Source organism: Rhea pennata, chromosome 3 (assembly GCF_028389875.1).
Source record: "Rhea pennata isolate bPtePen1 chromosome 3, bPtePen1.pri, whole genome shotgun sequence".
Classification (NCBI taxonomy): domain Eukaryota; kingdom Metazoa; phylum Chordata; class Aves; order Rheiformes; family Rheidae; genus Rhea; species Rhea pennata.
In genome coordinates this window covers 842,170-857,095 of record NC_084665.1, presented here as the reverse complement: position 1 = coordinate 857,095, position 14,926 = coordinate 842,170, and the positions used below count along the sequence as shown (strand labels likewise).

The 14,926-nt window shown below is 40.5% G+C and overlaps 2 protein-coding genes across 2 annotated transcripts; one reads left to right on the top strand and one right to left on the bottom strand.

The window, feature by feature from the left end:
• Positions 1-604: 604 nt before the first annotated feature.
• On the bottom strand, positions 605-10,970 carry POLR3F (RNA polymerase III subunit F). The gene is made up of 9 exons (XM_062571330.1): positions 10,889-10,970; positions 10,548-10,665; positions 8,472-8,539; positions 7,430-7,497; positions 6,582-6,694; positions 5,588-5,731; positions 4,662-4,769; positions 3,765-3,956; positions 605-3,132 (listed from the first exon to the last, which is right to left on the bottom strand). The coding sequence occupies exons 1-9, from the start codon at positions 10,942-10,944 to the stop codon at positions 3,055-3,057; spliced, it is 945 nt and encodes a 314-aa protein (XP_062427314.1). The 5' UTR covers positions 10,945-10,970; the 3' UTR covers positions 605-3,054.
• Positions 10,971-11,404: 434 nt separating this feature from the next.
• On the top strand, positions 11,405-14,760 carry LOC134137985 (double zinc ribbon and ankyrin repeat-containing protein 1-like). Its single transcript, XM_062571168.1, has 5 exons — positions 11,405-11,469; positions 12,169-12,293; positions 12,954-13,107; positions 14,502-14,619; positions 14,749-14,760. Exons 2-5 carry the CDS (start codon positions 12,185-12,187, stop codon positions 14,758-14,760), a joined length of 393 nt encoding a protein of 130 aa, XP_062427152.1. The 5' UTR covers positions 11,405-11,469; positions 12,169-12,184.
• Positions 14,761-14,926: the final 166 nt, after the last annotated feature.

Below are 14,926 nucleotides of genomic sequence, written 5' to 3'. Positions count from 1 at the left end.
TTTGTCTTTAATATTAATGATTTAAACTGTGGACTGTAAAGGCTAGAAGTGTTAACAGGATCTGCTAGCTGTACTTTTGTTTCGGTTCACAATACAGCCTGGTACTGTAGTTAATGTTTCTCTCAGAAACGAAAGCAATCTTGCACTTGATTTCATGCGAAAATAGCATTTGGGGTGTGACTACCTCCAACTTGCCTTCGGACTGTTAGTTTCCATTAATTAACGGACCTTTCAGGACAGCCTGGTTAAAATTACAAAAGGGACCTAGGGCTTAAAATAGGAATGAATTCCTACAAGGGAATCCCTACAAGGGACCTACAAGGTCCCTGCTGGGTTGAAGTGTGACCTCTTGCATGAGGTTTGCATGAAGAAATGAACAGATTGTGTTTCCAAATTCATGTGTGAAGGAGACAGTTTTGTCAAATAGAAGAGAAAAATGAAGGGAGTCAATGAGGAAAGGAGAATAAAGAATTTATATTACCTTTTAGCATTAATTCTCTCTTTTAAAAAGAATTATAGAGGTGATTAATCAAGTTCATGAAGAACCAGAATGATAGAAAGATCATTCCTCTAGTTCACTTACAGATAGCTCAATACAGTCATATTGATACACATCGTCAATATATGTTTATTTTTAAATAGGTTTCATTTTGCTGGAGAAGAAAATAAAATTGCTGTACCTTTCTCCATAGGCACTTTTTTTTCCCCCGAGCTCAAGCAGTCATGCTACAGCTGCAATGCTAGGAAGCTGCAGGGACCACAGATGTTGGATTGTGCTGGGTAAGTCACCAGATAAACCTAGTTCAAATGAAGCATGATTGGAAGAGCTTAAAAAACCAGCTATCCAATTCCTAAACTTGTTCACTGACCACAAGCTCGCTCTCCTTTTTCTTTCTGCAAGCGAATATAGTCATACTGCATAAGGTAACACTCCTGCATATTTAAGATGTGTTGTTTCCCTGGAAGCCATCTTCCAGCTGAAGTCAAGCATAAACAGCTTGTTATCTCTGCAGCAGCAGGATTCAGGACTGATTGTATTAGGTCCTCTCTGAAAGCAGGAAGATAAAAGACACTTCAACGAAAGTTATCTTCGGCAAGGTAACAGATGCCTGAAGGCCTTCCTCACACTTCAGTGTGCTGAGTGGACAAAAAAGGGGAAAAAAAAAAAGGCAGAGGAGAAACAAACATCTCAATTTCACCCCCACATTTCTTTTTATTTTAAATGACTCTTCTGCCTCTCTGGATAGAGATGTGCACCCATCTCACTCAAAAGGCAACACTGCAACAAAAGAAAGGGCAGGCTCTGGGTGGATCCACTAGCTAATGCCATGTTATCAAACCCACTCCATGGACATGCCAGCTTATCAGTCTTAGTTATTTGCTCCCATCTGAGACAACATGCTTAGCTGCTGCCAAACAAGGAGGCAATCTAATTCCTGGACAGTATTGAAATAACTGGTATCACGTTTCCCACCCCAGCTAGGTAAACTGCCCTCCAAAATCTCTTTCTATTAGCCTGTTTACTATTCATGGTGAGATTACCTAACATACTGTCAAACTCAGTTGCTGATGTGTTTGACCACTACCTCTTCTAACACAGGGGCTAGCTTAGCTGGCTTGCATCCAGTAGAGCTTATTTCCAGATATGGAATTCTGCAAATAGCAAGGTACAATGGGTCCAATGTTGTGCTTGATCCAGTAATAGTTTCCCAGCACTGAGAGGATCTTATGAAAATACTGAGCAGTTGCCTACAGAGCTAGCTTGAATTCAGCAAATTTGAGCTGAGTAATTGGTTGTATTGGAATGAAGCTGGCTCTGCAAAGTTCATGCATCTGCACTGGCTTGGCTGCTAGTACCTTACTTCAGCCCTCTTATTCTGGATGGTGGAGAGCTGACTGTGCCATATATGCACAATATTTCCATTTATGAGAAGGGAGGTGACTTTTTCTAAGTGGTTCCTTGATTATAGGTTAAGGAAGAGTTGGAGTAGCCTAACACGGTGCAAAAATCTATTTACTTCCCAAGTAGGATTTGAACGTACATTTCAAAGGGCAGCAGAACCCCTTTCCACTACCCAGATAGGTATCCACAGTCCTACTAAACTAGAAGAAACTCTGTCTTCAGAACATGTCTGTAACCCAGCACGCCTTTGGACACCATTAAGGACAGCAGGCTCATGACAACAACACACTCTAGAAATTATCACCAGTCACCACTGCAGAGTCACACAGAGAAGGAGCCAAGAGACCGCGTTTAAAAGAAAAAAGAATTGGCTCTACACCACAGAAAGAAAAGATCGTGCTGTCTGATGATATGCCTATATCAAGTCTGAATATGCACCTTTCCGGAATACTTCTATTTAGAATTTCAGCTGACATATCTACTCATACAGTGAAGCTGCCAGAGCACATCCATCACATGATGATCCTCTAATTGATAAGGGAATTATTAACAGACTCATCAGAAGACAACAGCAGCAATGGAGAATATGAAACACAGATGTACGTGAGAATGAATCAAAGTGTGTTTTCAGGATAAATTAGCAGGTGTCAGCAAGTGCTGTTTGATGTATTTAGGATCTTTATCACATCAGATTCTTCATTTCCAATTAGATGGTTGCACACAGGAGAAAAGTGTCAGTTTTAAGACTTCACTCATTAGCTGATTGCAAATAGTCGTTAATGAGATTTGACAAGACCGAGATCCCAAACTTTGCTTTCAGACTAATACCACTGGCAGGAGCTTATTTCCTCTCATTCAGGATAACTGCCTGTGGAGTACTAGACATAATCCTTGGAACTGATTCATCACAACCCAGCTGTTCCCTGGCACTTTTTAAGTCAACGAGCCAGTGTGTTTGTGCAAGAGTGGATCAACATTTCCACTTCAGCCCTGGTCTTCATTGATGTATTGCTGCTTTATGGGTAGTTAAAAAGAAAGTAACTCCATGTCCTAAACTCACTCAAAAATTTAAAAGTCCACTGATAAAAAGCAAGTTGCTTTATCACCTTGGCAGTGAGAATTGATCCAGTTTACAGTTCTTTTTCCCCACTTTAAAACGTTAGCCACTCTGTCATATAAATACAGTTTGATGGAGAAATCTCACCACCTTCATGGCAATCATCAAAAACCTAAGAAAAAGAAAGTACCGTGTCAGTAGGGTAATTATATGCAACAAATAGTCTAATTGGAAGCAACATGCTCTCAGTATTTTCTGCTCTTTCCTCAGTCGGCAAGCAGCAGTTTTGGCCTAACAAACCAAAATCGAGGGAGTCCAATTCCAGCTTTGAGGAAGAGTAAAGTGAGCATAAATAAAGCAAAACAGACCACACTGTAATAAATAATGCATGGACGCACTGGTAAGCTGTAGCCACATATCAGTCTGCAATCAGTGCAGAAGAGACCAAAAGCCAGACAGAAACAAATTAGCTTGCTAAAACATGCAAAGAGGTGAACAAACTTGAGATCAGAAAATGTATCTTAAAAAATTATACTTTGAAACAGGCTAAATGTGTCAGCATCCTTTTCACATGAAGTGCAGGGAAGAGACAGCACAGCAGTGGGCAACATCCTGGCCTAAACTAAAGCATCTGCCTCTTAGACCTTAACTAAGGCATCTGTGATGATCCCCTTGAGCATAGCTGGCTTAACCCATGGGAATCAGTCACAGGCATAAGTTTGGTATTAACTGGTTGTGTATTTGCAGGATTGTATTCAGTATTTGGATGCCTCCACGTACTCATACGCAAAACTAGTAACTTACAGGGCAGAGTCCACAGGGTGTCCTGACTAATCCGGTGGGTTGTATGAGAGGACTAACAGCTCTGTACAACTTCATCTGTCCATCCACACTGCCCACTGTGCCTTCCTTTGCAGCAATAATAGTCATTTCCACTTTTCCATCATATATTAGTGTATTTAAAATGGTTTCAATGTCTTCCATTGACAACTCTACCTAAGAATCAATTTGAAAGATAAATACAGGAAAAAACGAATGTCAGTAAACTCCTGCAAGGAAGAAACAAAAGCAAACACTATGAATGACAAATCCTTACCTACCTTTGCCCACATAAAAGTACAGGTCCCACTGGCACTTTATAGGGTTGTGCAGATACAAAGAAGAAGAAACAAATGCCTTTCCTCCGAAGCACTTTTGGATTACACTAGCCCTGGTTTCCTCCCAGAAACTCCCCTATGCTCCTCAAGGGTCTGCAACATCCTAGTATGATCCGTTTCGAGTTTAAAGTGAAATTCATTGTGGAAGAAGAAAAGGCAGACCACTGAAGATGCATCAGTTTGACAGTGACCAATAATCGATGTTTTATTTTTTCTAAAACTACTTGAAGTGAATAGGCAAACTTGAGAGAAATTATACAATGTATCTTAGTTCAGATTATTAAAGTGAAATTGATTAAATAATATTGATACCAAATCTCTTGAACAACTTTGAAAATCCACATGTACAGTTATCCTGGAATCCCTTGCAACATCACTCATTCCCCTCAAAAAGCAGTAAAGCAGCAAAGCCCGACACCTACACTAACAGTAGGTTTCTACAGTACTTATCAGACCCACACCAAGTTAGTATTTGAAGGACCCAACTCCTGCAGTTAGTCACAGACTCATGATGTTGAGAGTAGCAAGATGAATCTATTCTGACCTTACTGATACCCAATTCACAGATGTATTTCCACACCTCATGGGAAGAGGCAAACGAGCTGTTCCTTTGTATCATGGGGTTCTGTTTGCTCTCGCGAGCTGCTTCTGCCTGGGAAAAGGCAAGATAAGTTATAGTCAGTACTTATCAAGAGCCTCTTTCTAGATATGCATAGTCTAGTTTCAGGCAGACTGAAGTATCAAAGTTGACTTCCAAACCATTTCTGGGACATGTTTTTTATTTAACATTTAAAACCATGTCCTTAAGACTAATGTCCATGAGATAATGCAGTGCATAGCCAAATATGATTTTACATATGATAGTGCACCTTCATACATTTCATACCTTCATCTGCATATAATGGTGCAGTGATTTAGACTCATGTGAAGGAATATCATCATTCAGAGCTTTCTTGACTTTTTTTGTTACTTTTTTAAAAGTTTCTGCTGTACTTAGTGCTAGGTAAAAATGTATTTTAATTGAACAGAGAAATGATGCAGTTTGTTTACAACTGAGCTAATGGGGAACAGGCTTCTCCTGCAGTTAGCATAGCAAGAATTGCCTTCTAGGAAGAGTTGACTAAATAGAGCCATCTGCCCTCTCATAAACGTGAAGCTGCGAGGGGAAAACAATGACTTTTACTAGTTTTTTTGGTCCTCTGTTCGTTGCTACCTATCTCATCATTGAGCCTTGGAGACAGAAGGTTTCATTCCTGGTAAAGGGTACTAAATGTGCATTTATTGAAATGCAACATCACCACACTTGCTGTGGCAAACAAGTAAAAATCCAGTAGAGATTTACTGATCCAGTTATAACAACAGCCAACACTTAGGGAAAACACTATAGAAAACCTTTTCTGTCACAAGTTTTCTTTATAAAAGTATTGTTGGGCAAAACAAATGGAAGATGAATTTAATAGTAGCACTCACCTTACTCTGTAGAAATTTAAAGCACTGTTGATTTAACACTTCAACAAATTCAGACTCAAAGTCTTGGTCACTATACCAAGCCCCCCCAGTCACTGACCGATCAGGCTGTAGGTTATATAGCATATACACCTTCTTCTTTGATGCCTGTAAAAGAAAAGTGCAACAGCTTTTAATAGCTGAAAGAAAAAAAAAAATCTGTAAGAGAGGAACATTTAAGAAAAGGAGCTGCAGGAGAGAGCATTCATTTGTCCTAAACTGGATGGAGGAAGAGTGGTAGAAGGATGGTGAAAAGGAAGATCCAGAAACAAAAAATGAGAATAAGGTATCAAATCAGTCAGAAGACAACAGAGGACAGGATCTGCTAACAGCAGGAGCATAGATGTCTACAGATGCAGAGAGGCCGACCTGTGGACCCAAGCCCCTTGGACGCCAGAGGGAAATCCTTTAGGCAACCCCTGAGACTCTCCATTAGGTCCATGTCCTAAAGACCGGGTGTGGGAGGGCAGAGAAAAGTGTGACAGAATTGCAGCTTCTTAAGTGGTGTGAGAGGCTATTGAACAGTGACAGAACTATAATAATAGTTGTGTGTAGTAAAGAATTAAGAGTACTAGAACTGCAATTTGATAATAATGGTGTGTAATTACCAATGGTGTAAGAATAACAGAACTGTATACAAATAATGCTGTGTTTATCAGTTCATTACTCAGTTAATCAGTTTATTAGGAGTATGTGGATTATTTAATAAATATTATATTTTTTTGGATCTGTTACAACTCAAGCCTGCATTCTAAAGGGTCAGAGTTGATTTTTTATATTTAGTGTTTTTATACACTACATATACATACAAATCAAGTCAAACCTTGGGGCATAGTCAAAGGTGGATGCAGAACTCATGTTTCTCTGCCCCCAATGCCTTGCCCAAACATACAGTGTGCAGCAAATATTTCAAATGGTTTAAAAAAAAATAAAATAAAATAAATTACAAATTACTCACCGCTACAGATTTAACTGCTTTAATTAGTTTCTTACTTTCCAAGTTTTTCAGTATCTTGTTGATTTCCGTTAAAGGCAGATTGCTTTTGTATCTAATGTCCCTGCTCCAAATACCTGTTTAAAAACAGAAAAGTTAGTGGAAATGAATACAAGCAGAAATGGTTCATTTCTATGATTCACTGTGATCAAAAAAAAAACCCAAAACACACATTACAATATTGCAAGTCAAGCAATGCACCCCTGATCCCTGCAGTTGCCGAAACAAAGAACTGTCCTTTACCCCTCCTCTGAAAGCTCTTGCATGTAGACCTCATTTCACTGCTAACAGGATACACCACAGAAAAGTTCTTGCACTTTCAAATGACAAGTTTTTGCTTCAACAGAATCATTACCATCAGTTCTACTTGTCCCCTCTAAAGTGCAGTGTACAAAAGAACACCGGAATAGCCTAGTTACTAGCAGTGGTTTCTGCTGGCAGTACATCTGTGAAACCTGGTAAGGACGTAATGCTTTCTTTAAAGTAGTAAGTATTCTGCACAGATTTCTCAGGTCACACTCCCATACAAAAATCTCATAATTCATGTTCCAAATCTTCTGAAAAAGTCAACAAAAAGTCAGCCAAGACAAATCATTGCCCTAGGGAGAAACATGTCTTTTTTTAGAAAAAAAAAAAAAAAAAAAGAAAAAGAAAAGGAGGTACAGGAAATATTAGCTGTAGTCCTCTTGAGGGCATTCTAGTTTTTATATCTGTATTGTTTGGACAATTATTTAAAACTTTGGACAGAAGCAGTTCTATCTATAAATAAACAGAGTTAGTAGCATTCACAAATACAGCTTTGAACAAACTACCTTTGTTGCCTGCATCTTCTATAATTTGATAAACCAGCTTCTCTTGATTGTCAGAGCCTTTCATTTTACTGTAAAAACAGGACAGACACGAGGGTTTTTGAAAAGTCCGTAAAGCCTGAAAGGATTTAGATTTATTTTAAACTGAAAACAAATACCATGGAAAAAAAGATACACAATGGGAAAAAAAATACACAATGAGTCACCTATTGGCAAATACAATACATGACACCGTAAACCTCTCCTGATCAAGACAAGCTTGCCAGTGAGAAGCCACGGTAAAAAAAGAAAAGTGATTAACAGGAGTCACTCAACTTGTTCTTTGCCATAATAGTGGGAAATTCAGAGTCACATACTAGCACAACCATGGAAGGTCAAACAGCACAGAGCATAATTTGGAATAATCACTCTCTACAAGGCATATATACAAAGGGATAGTGAAGCGCTGACAAATCAGAAAATTGCTTTTTCACTGATATGAGAAAGCCTGAATTCAGTATCTTTTTTCTAAAGCATTTGAAAGAGTGAGGTGCCTGCATAGTAAGGATAAGTTTGGAGCGTATTCCTTCCTAGAAGTAAATCTAGGCATCTCCTACTCAAATCTACACAGACATCAGAAAATATGGTTTGAAGGTAAATTTTAATGAACAAAATAAAGGGCACGAGTAGCAGATCAAGTGATCTCCTGGAACAGCTACAAATACAAAAGTCAATCCTGAAACCTGAGCAATGCCACAGAACCACAGTTTGCAGACTGTACTTCAACTGGATTTCACTTGAGCATACAATGATCACATTGCCACATCAGGAACTCTGCTAGCAAGTTAGAGCTCTAGCTCCATAGTAACCTCTGTTCAGTAGAAAGCGTTATATGTAAAAGTTTTCAGGATCAGCTCAGGGTAATTAAGTGTATCCTTCTGGAATGAGTAATTACATTCTGTTAACGGCCATCAGCCCAATGAAGATGGGAGTGTCTTCTCAGCAATGCAACACATGAAGTACAGAATTGTGCTCCAAACATCTATCCAACAAATATGAGGCTTACCTTGCATTTTGAGACTCTTTGATTCTATATAAGAGACCTGCATTGCTCCTGAGAAGGTCCAATTGCCCCTAGGAGAGATAGGCACAGAGTATTTATTTTACTTTAGACAGCATGTTTGAGAAAATAGCAAGAATCTTCTAAACTATTTATAAAACATAAAGCCTTATTTAATGTCAACTGCATGAAAAAAAAGGAAAACTAACATTTCCAGCCACTAGAAACAATACACTCAAATATGTTTTTCCCTGTAAGTATCCATTTACCCTCAGCTATTAGAAATAATAAATACAGTTCCAGCCTCTTCCCACAATATCTATTCACTTCCTAGCTTTCACCTCTGTACAGTGTGCCTTTCTCTTGCTTTCCCCCAAAATGCTCATTTATATGACCACACAGAAACCAAGTTAAAGCTCTGCTGAACAATAGACTTGAAAAACTATGATTTCCAGTAGCAAAGCTTTCTTAAAATAAAAAAATAAATAAAAATCACTGGGAAAGTGCCAGTCAGGACTGCCAATAACTCTCAGAGGCAAGTTACTAACAGCTGTCATACACAGGATGTGTCCTATCCGACTGAACTAGGCAATTTCTTATTTCCTGTTTTGAAGCAAGAAGCAAGCAATTAGACAAGCCAAGAACATAAATGCATATAAGAGCATAAGCTTAATATTTACCTCTTCATTGCTAGCTAATCTATTCCCCATAGTTACAGCCTTATTTCTTAAGGATTTGCACTATGTGGTTGATTGGAGCTAACACCTCAAGATGACCCTGCTCGATGCTTTTCCACAGGTGAAGTACTTACCTCATGTGAAGTCCCTGATGCTTACTAAGGCTTGTTCTCACTGCAGTTCTTCCCACGTTTAATGTGAGTATTGGATCTCTCCCCCTACTCCCAAGGTATCTATTTTAAGCAAGTTCTAGAGAGTTAACTATCACTGAAGCCTCCCTGTGAAATTTAGCCAACCCACTGAAAAGTTGTAGAAAATAAGCTCTTATCCATTGTGTTTGTAAACCTCATATCTATAAGCAGAAAAAATGAAAAGACAGATTAAATTAGTTGCAGCACCAGGCACTGCAGTCCTGTTCAAGTTTTGCTTATGAAGAAAAGAAAAAATCAATCAAACAGAACAAACAACTCACAAACAGAAACTTTATCAATCTGGACACTTTCTACTACCCCCTCTTCCCAGAAGGCAATTGCTGCTTCTTTGCACCACCCACTCCACCCAGTCTGTTTTCTCTCCTGACTCTACTTGCCTATGAAGCAGTTACCTAATGAACTGAAAGGAATGCTGATCTTTAAGAACTTGAACATTTAGCTGATATTCAAGCTCACACCACATAGAAGCTATTGAGACTTGGTTCTATCTATTGCTGAATATGGGCCAGAAGTTGTTGGCTGTGATCCTCACTCTTATCTTAAGCTAGGTCCTGATAAAATAAAGGGAAATGCCCCCTGAGATGGGGGAAATTTCTAAGAGTTACAAAAATTCCTCGAAATGTTTCACCTGCTTATTTGTCATCAGAGTAATCCACAATCCTGCAATTTTATCAGAGGGTTGGCAAAGGGCTTCACATGGATGTTAGCACAGGCTAACATCCTTTTTTTGTTTCTAGCTAATTCATTCCCCATCATTAACAGGCTTTGTCATTATTACCTGTCTTAACACCTGATGAACCACTGCAACTACAACTGCACTCAGGAATGTTATGTTACAGCACAGTATAACATTCTGCTTTGCATACAAACTAATATACAGGGAAAAGACCACAGAATTCTAGACACATGTAAGTCACTCTTGAGAAAAACATTAGAAACAAATGTAGCACTTCTTAGTAGTAGTTTCCTAAACCTAGAAATTCATGTGAATTCACACACTCACGTTAATCTTGTATTATGAATAGAAACTGTAAGATTTGAGATAAATTTTAATTGGTTACGGCAACTTTGAGGGCATTACATCACTAAATCCAAAGACAATCTGCTAGCTGCAGGTTTCTACCAGGCAGCCTGTGGGCGCGAAGAGCGCGCCGGCCCGGCTAGAGCAACGCGCGGAAGCCGAGCTGGCCTACCATCGAGAGCAGCCTGTTGATGGCCATGGCTCGCTGCTGGGCCTCCATGTGGGGCATGTCATTCTGGATCACCTGGTCCGTGATGCCGTGAGGGAACTGGTGGCACAGTTCAATGATCCTGGGGGAGGAGAAGAGCAAGCTTAAAACCAGGTTCTGCTGCGGCGCGAAACCGAAGGCAGGAAGTTGCTGTAACCCCGAGGGGAGAGGGGGAAAAGAACCAAGTTTTATGAGGACGGAGAAGGGCAGTGGGATGGACGGCGCGGTCTGAGATGACCTGGCGCCACCGCTCGCTCGCTGCGCTGGGACGCAGCGGGCCGGGCCGGGCCGGGCCCAGGACACACCTGTTCTCTATGTCCACGGCGTCGGGGAGCTCCGGCTTTACCTTCACCTCCGCCATGGCGGTGGCGGCGGCGATGGCGGCGGGTACCAGGGTGCCGCGGCGCGCGGAGGTGACGTCAGAGCCGCGCGCCCGCAGGCAGGCACCGGTCGCCGGGCAACGGGACGCGGACCAATGGGCGGCCGCGGCGGGAGCGGGGGGCGGGGGGGGGGCGCGGGCGCGCGGCCGGGCTGGCGGCGCCTGTGGTAACAGCGCGGGGAGGGCAGCGGGGCCCCAGAGCGGGGCCCAAGGAGCGGGGTCGAGCGGAGCGGGGTCGAGCGGAGCGGAGCGGGCAGGGCTGCGCAGAGAGAGGCGGGGACGTGGCGCCTGGCACGGGGGAGGGGGTGCGTGGGGCAGGGGGGCGCGGCGGGGGCCCGAGCCCGCGGCGCGCTGAGACCTGTCCACGCTCGTTGCAGCGGCCGTTACCGGCAGTCCGGGGAGGGGGACGGCGGCAGGCAGCGCCTTGGCTGGTCTCGGCGGAGCCCCTGTGAGCGCACGGATCCGTGAACGCCGCCTGTGCTCGGTCACTGCTGTCTGTGCCGCTGGGTTAGTGCTGGAGATGTCTCTGGGGGACTGCGAGGCCCGTTACGAAACCAAATCCTCCTCAGGTGGACTGGTTTTTCTGGCTGTGAAGATCAATTCCCAAGATCTGTAGTATGTCTTTTTGTATTCTAAAATGCAATCGTATCCAAACGTAGTATTTCATTCTTAAATTCAGTGATGTAATAGCTATGATAAATCACGTATGGCACTGCCTTTATAGGTGTATTTTTAACAGGTACAACAGGTGGGGCAAACTTCAGGAATAGCTGCCTTGTTTTAGCCCCTTTCAGGGCATCTTGCATCTCTCTGACATATATTTGGAAGGCCACAACAAAACAAGAGGCTGGTTCTTCCTGCAGAGAAGGTGACACCGTATCTCAATGATGAGGGTCAAGATACTTCACAGTTGTTTTCTCTTGGCATGGTATAAGATATATGATGCTAGAGCTATTTCAGCTAAGTGGAGATCAAACTTAAACAAGGAAGGCCAAACTGAAATAAAAGCAACAGTCCTCATCTCAAGCTCTGTTCATAGTCCTGTAACACAAGAATTAGTCATAAGTTTAATGGAACTATAGAATCTTATTCTTTTTCAGCGTGAGGAATCCAGTTGTCTCTCTTTCAAGAGAAACAACAACAATTTCTTAGTGTATTCTGTTAAGAAAAATAATTGTCTGCTTTCTCTCTCTCTCTTTTTTAAAGATCTCTACTGAGAAAAATGACAGCGGGTTCTGTCTCAGTTCCTCAGGTCATACCTCTTCGACTCCCCCTTCCAGGGAAGGCTAAACATGAAATAGACACAAATACTCCTATAGAAGTAAAGTCAGGTATAAAAAGCAACTTTGACTTTTTTATAAAACTTTTCTTATATGATCATTTGAAACTCTTAGCTTCTGTATTTTTGTTTACCTTCAATTATGATTTTTGTGAGTATCCACTTAAGTAACTCATAAAATTAACCTAGATATTTTGATACTGCAAATATAGTCTCATTTAACTTTATGCATTCAAGAAATATTATTGTCATAATATATGAGTTCATATATGTTAGCAGTTTTAATTGCTTCCAAGGTCAAACTCTTAAGATGTTGTATTTTGCCGTGACTACAAAACTAGTACTTGAAAATATCGCATGCCAGAATCACTCAGAAAGTCTTCCTTACAGTCTTTGAAATTCCGCTTTTCATCATGGGAGAAATTATTTTTTCTGTCTTTAGAACAGACAAGTTGTTGCATTGTTTTCATACAAAACCAGCATATGGTTACTTCATGGAACAAAATATTGCTTGTGATGATATTATGTTTGTTTAGTCACCAGTTTTTCATGAGACAAACAGTTTTGGTCCTGAACTTTCAGTCATTTATGCAACTGCTTTGTCTTATTTACATGGGAAAAATCAAACACGGTAGTGAGTGTTTCCAAGTGTAAAGCTTATTTTTCACAGCTCTAATACAACTTGGATAATTGTTTTCTCTGTGTCTTTCAGATACACCTGAGGTCACTATTTATTACACTTTAGATGGAAGTAAGCCAGAACTCACTAGGAAACCTGGCTATGGAGAGCATAACACTTTTAAGTATAAGGGACCTATCATGTTACCGGTTGGGAAAATAATGGTCAAGGCATTGGCAGTTACAAAGTAGGTATCTTGTTTTATTTGAGTAGTATTGTGGAAAGGACCAGACATCCCGATCATGGCTAGGAACTGTGTTTTTCCAGGCACTCTGTACCTAGTGAATGAGGGGCAGCTCTCACCCCAGCCAGTTTTCAGTCTGCGATCTTCATGAATTCCTTTCATTGTCTTCACTTTCTCATAACACTTTTTAATCATTAAGTGTTTGTGGAGCTAGATTATCTCTAGAATGTCTTTCTCCTGGGCCTTGGATGAAGGCCGATGATCCATGGAGCCTGTGTGTGAGAGGCTGATAAAATACACGGTAGTTAGAGTTCATTGATTTGAATACAGTCATCAAAAAATGCTTGAGGAATTATTATGGTGCTTTCTGAGGCCTGAAACATCCAGTGATTCAACGGATTTATAGAAGTGGTCTTCTGAGAAATATGCTCAGCTCCTCCTAAACAAACACAGAACACTAGGCCTTACAGCTTAAGTACAATGTAGGACACACAAAGTAAAGTAAAAAATAAAGTAAGTAGAAAAAGATTTAGTGCACAGCCATTGACTTTTTCCCAACTAACTTCATGTTTAGACACAGGCTGTTGGGATATGTGTGTTCTCTGTCTCTACCCCATTGTATTTTTATGTTGTATTTCCACGGGAGCAGAAACTTCCACTCCAGCTGGGGATCTGGGCTTGCTGCTCCCCCACTACTAGCACCTGCAGGTAGCCTTTGCTTGTGTCTGCATTGCAATGAAACAACATTATATTTCCTGTGCAGACACATGGAAAAAATGGCCTCTTTGTATTTTCTGCTGACAGTGTCTGAATTAACACTTATTTCCAGTTTCTAATGTTTCTATTGAGACATTTTTAGGTGGGATAAAGATATGCTCTTGAATGACATTTAATCCTAAATGAATCTTTTGAACATTTGCAGGTATTATAATGTTACTGCTATAATTTAATAAATCATAGAGAATGATAGTTGTTACCTGAACTGAATATCATGCTAACTGATATCTGTTTGGGAAGATTAGTGCTTCCATATAGTGTTATGAATGGAAGAAAAGTCTTGTTCTGTATTTCTGTAATGCTGGCAAGCACTAATTACCCTAGAAGGCAGACACAGCTTAAGCAGTATCAAGAGTCTCATATGTAAAAACTAGCGAGGAATTCAAATCTGCTTTATTGGTAGCTTCTTAGTGGGTGCATAATTAACTTAAAAGAAGAAGAAGAAGAAGAAACAAAGCAGTAGTTACACACAGTATTGCCTAGGATTGTTATTTACTGAAATAATGACCAACAAGCTTGGAAGTGATGTTCCACCAAAAGAACTGTTTTCATCAGCGATTTACATTTTGCTGCACACCTGTGTATTGCATATATATAACTGTTTGAACCTTGGCTTTCAGGGACTGCAGGGAAAGTGCCATTGTAACAAAGGTGTTTCTGGTAGAATACAAACCACCAAACATCCTCTTCTCTGGTGAAGAGAATGAAAAGAATTTCCTAAAGGATCTCTCCGTACAGGCAAGTTGTAGCAATTGTAACCCTTTATCTGAGTATAAAATGTTGTGTTGTCTTACTTAGAGATTATGCTCTGATTACCTATATTGTTTGTATATTGTATTTTCTGTTTGTCCATATTTCCTGCTTCAGGCCTTTTCGTGATACTAAAATTTCAAGAGAACATGGCTTTTCTTTTTTCTTGTTTGGTCTTGCATGATCAGTTCAGGTCAGATATTTTTAAAATACGTTTATAATTTAAGCATTTTAAATGTTTGTATTGAAAATAAATACCTTAACCATATACTTCTTGAATCATAACAAGTAAGCG